Below are 2,600 nucleotides of genomic sequence, written 5' to 3'. Positions count from 1 at the left end.
AAAGAAGCCATGATCTACAATAACTTCGAAGTCTGTAAGAATAGAACTGCTCCTCAGCCGAGCTGTATTCTCAGAACAGAAGAAATCTAGTGGCAGAGAAGTTCACCTGATAGAACAGGATTAGTAATACATAAGTCAGTTCATCACTTGAATGCACATGTTTAACTCAAAATGATGTAGGGAGTGATTAACTCAGGGAAAATGTCATAGATTGTCAGTTTTCTTCTCATTGAGTGGCCAAACCTAGATGTAACTATTCTATTTCTCCGAGAGATTTCTTTTCTGCGCTTCAAATAATATAATCTCTTACAGATGGTCTGTTCTTTTTGCACACTGAAGTTAGCCATTGGTTGGACGTTTCATATTAAATCCCTCAATTTTCTTGTGCAGCTGTTAGATGGATCACAAAAGCTTTTGCCAAAAGAGGAGCTTATTAGAAGATTTGAGCAGGAAGGTTAGGTTCTTGAAAGGATTTATTTCAGTATAGATTCATTTTTATAAAAAAAAATCTTTGCTCATTGATTTAGCACTAGGCATATTCTCATTCCTGATAGCAATTCTTCATGTTCTCATTCCTGGGAGCAATTCTTGTTAAGTTACAACTGCAATTCTTGTCGGAAAAAAAAGTAACAAATCCTTGTAGATTTTATCTAATTTCATCCTTGCAGTCCTGCTTACTCTCTTTCATGATATACATATTGCAGGAATCTCCCTGGATCGTCCTGTTGTTACCTCTTGTGGTACTGGTGTTACTGCATGCATACTTTCTCTTGTAAGAATCTGTTTGTCTTCAAAGAGACGTTAAGATTCTTCTTCGTGGTAGAAGAGAAGCCTAAGAATGAAAGATTTTAACTTACTCATAAATTTCTCTTTCAGGGTCTCCATCGGCTAGGAAAGGCTGATGTGCCTGTATATGATGGATCTTGGACGGAATGGGGATCCCATCCTGACACTCCTGTCAGCACTACTTGAATTACTCCTCCAATGGTTACCTGCAGAGTCTGATCTAAATCACAGAGCTCGAAATCTGATTTCCATAAACAGTCAACTCTGAATGGTGAGCTGCATAATCCCATGTCTAAAACACATGTGCATAATCTTTTTTATCCTAAATATGCTGAATATCTCAAAACCTGAACAGAATTTTAGATATATTCGGTGTGTATTAGCTCTGCGGAACTTAGTAAGAATATTTATTTCAAATTGGCAGATAGCAATCATTTTGGAATTTTTCTATGGTTCTGTTGGTTTGTTTTTAAGTCGAGGATGGTAATCACTCAACGAGTCACTCCTTTTAGGGAAAGGGAAACACAGCAAAATAAGTTTCAAAATCTAACTAGTTTGTTATGTGGTTGTGAAGTGAATTGATACAGAATGATAATATGTGGCGTAGCATCTACTTGTGCTTTATCTTCATTAGCTTTTAGTTTTCTTCTCAACGTTTTCTGATGTTATGCGCGCCATTTTAGGAGCAATTTCTCAATATTATTCTCAGCTCTTCTCATTCTGGATGCTGTAATCACTGTCAGCATAGAAATGAGAACTTTTACTACTACTGAAAAGGTTCATAAGAAGCTTCCCAAAAGAACACTGGGCTGTATTCTGGAGGTTTTGTTTTTTTCTTCATATAGAGGCTTGCAACATGATATTTGTGAGAGTTTTGAGAGGTTATCTTCAGTAATTATCATTTAGATTTATGTGATTATTGCCAAAAGATGATAATTCTTCTCATTTTAGATATTTTGAACATTGAAAGCTTCAGACATTTTAGTATTCTTGTAAACCCTTTTAGCATCATTCATAGATCATTTAGTCCACCCCTTTTGTGAACGTTGAAGATTCGGATAAATCACCAAGTAGAGCTCTGAGAGATGGCAAATCTGGACACGTCACATCACCTGAATGTACTGGGCCCCGGGTGACGTTGCGCATCTGGATTCGCCTCCAGACGAATCCGGACGCCGCACGTAATAATTTTCCCTCTCCGAGAGGGTATTCACGGTAGTATTTTTTTTTCTTTTTTTAAAATCTTATCTTGTTATCACTACTACAACAGACATGGATGATGAAGGTTGTTTCAAATCTTCTAAATATATATTGGGCTTAGATTATTCCCAATGTCATAGTGTTGTAGAATTCCACTCATTTATTTAATGGGTAAAGTATCCCAATATGCATCCTACTCAACCAAACTCATACCTGACCCCAACATGAAATGTTAACCCGATCTAAGTTAAATATGATTATCTTTGTTGAGCATGATTTGAGTATTTCATTAATAAAAATATTAGTAGTTAATTTTTATGTTTTTGGACTGACCCACTTCATCCTTATTTTTTTCTTTTGAGTTGCTTAAGCTGATCCCAATCTATCGCAAATCTTAAATGGATTAACTTGAATTCAGATTTTTTGTTGTTGTTGTTGTTGGATTCAAATCAAAATTTTTGCCACCCTATCTTCAAGCTTAGCACTTCAACTTTGCAGAGCAACTCTGTTGTAAACCCTGTGATGATCTCTTGATAAAATATTTAGCTGTTAGAAGCTTCTGAAATTTTTTTTTGGGTACATTTAGGTCATTTAAGTCAGACTCATATATGAAG

General features: G+C 35.8%; 1 protein-coding gene across 1 annotated transcript; it reads left to right on the top strand.

Moving 5' to 3' along the window:
- Positions 1-390: 390 nt before the first annotated feature.
- LOC110116181 (thiosulfate/3-mercaptopyruvate sulfurtransferase 1, mitochondrial) lies at positions 391-1,410 on the top strand (the record flags this gene model as incomplete). The annotated part of the gene is given in 3 exon segments (XM_020849667.2): positions 391-454; positions 705-772; positions 877-1,410. Coding segments are annotated over 3 exon segments (228 nt in total), but the record flags the coding sequence as incomplete, so codon positions are not given.
- Positions 1,411-2,600: the final 1,190 nt, after the last annotated feature.

Source organism: Dendrobium catenatum, unplaced genomic scaffold (assembly GCF_001605985.2).
Source record: "Dendrobium catenatum unplaced genomic scaffold, ASM160598v2 original_scaffold_235663, whole genome shotgun sequence".
Classification (NCBI taxonomy): Eukaryota; Viridiplantae; Streptophyta; class Magnoliopsida; order Asparagales; family Orchidaceae; genus Dendrobium; species Dendrobium catenatum.
Note: the sequence above shows the minus strand (reverse complement) of the source record. Positions and strands in the feature narration are given on the sequence as shown.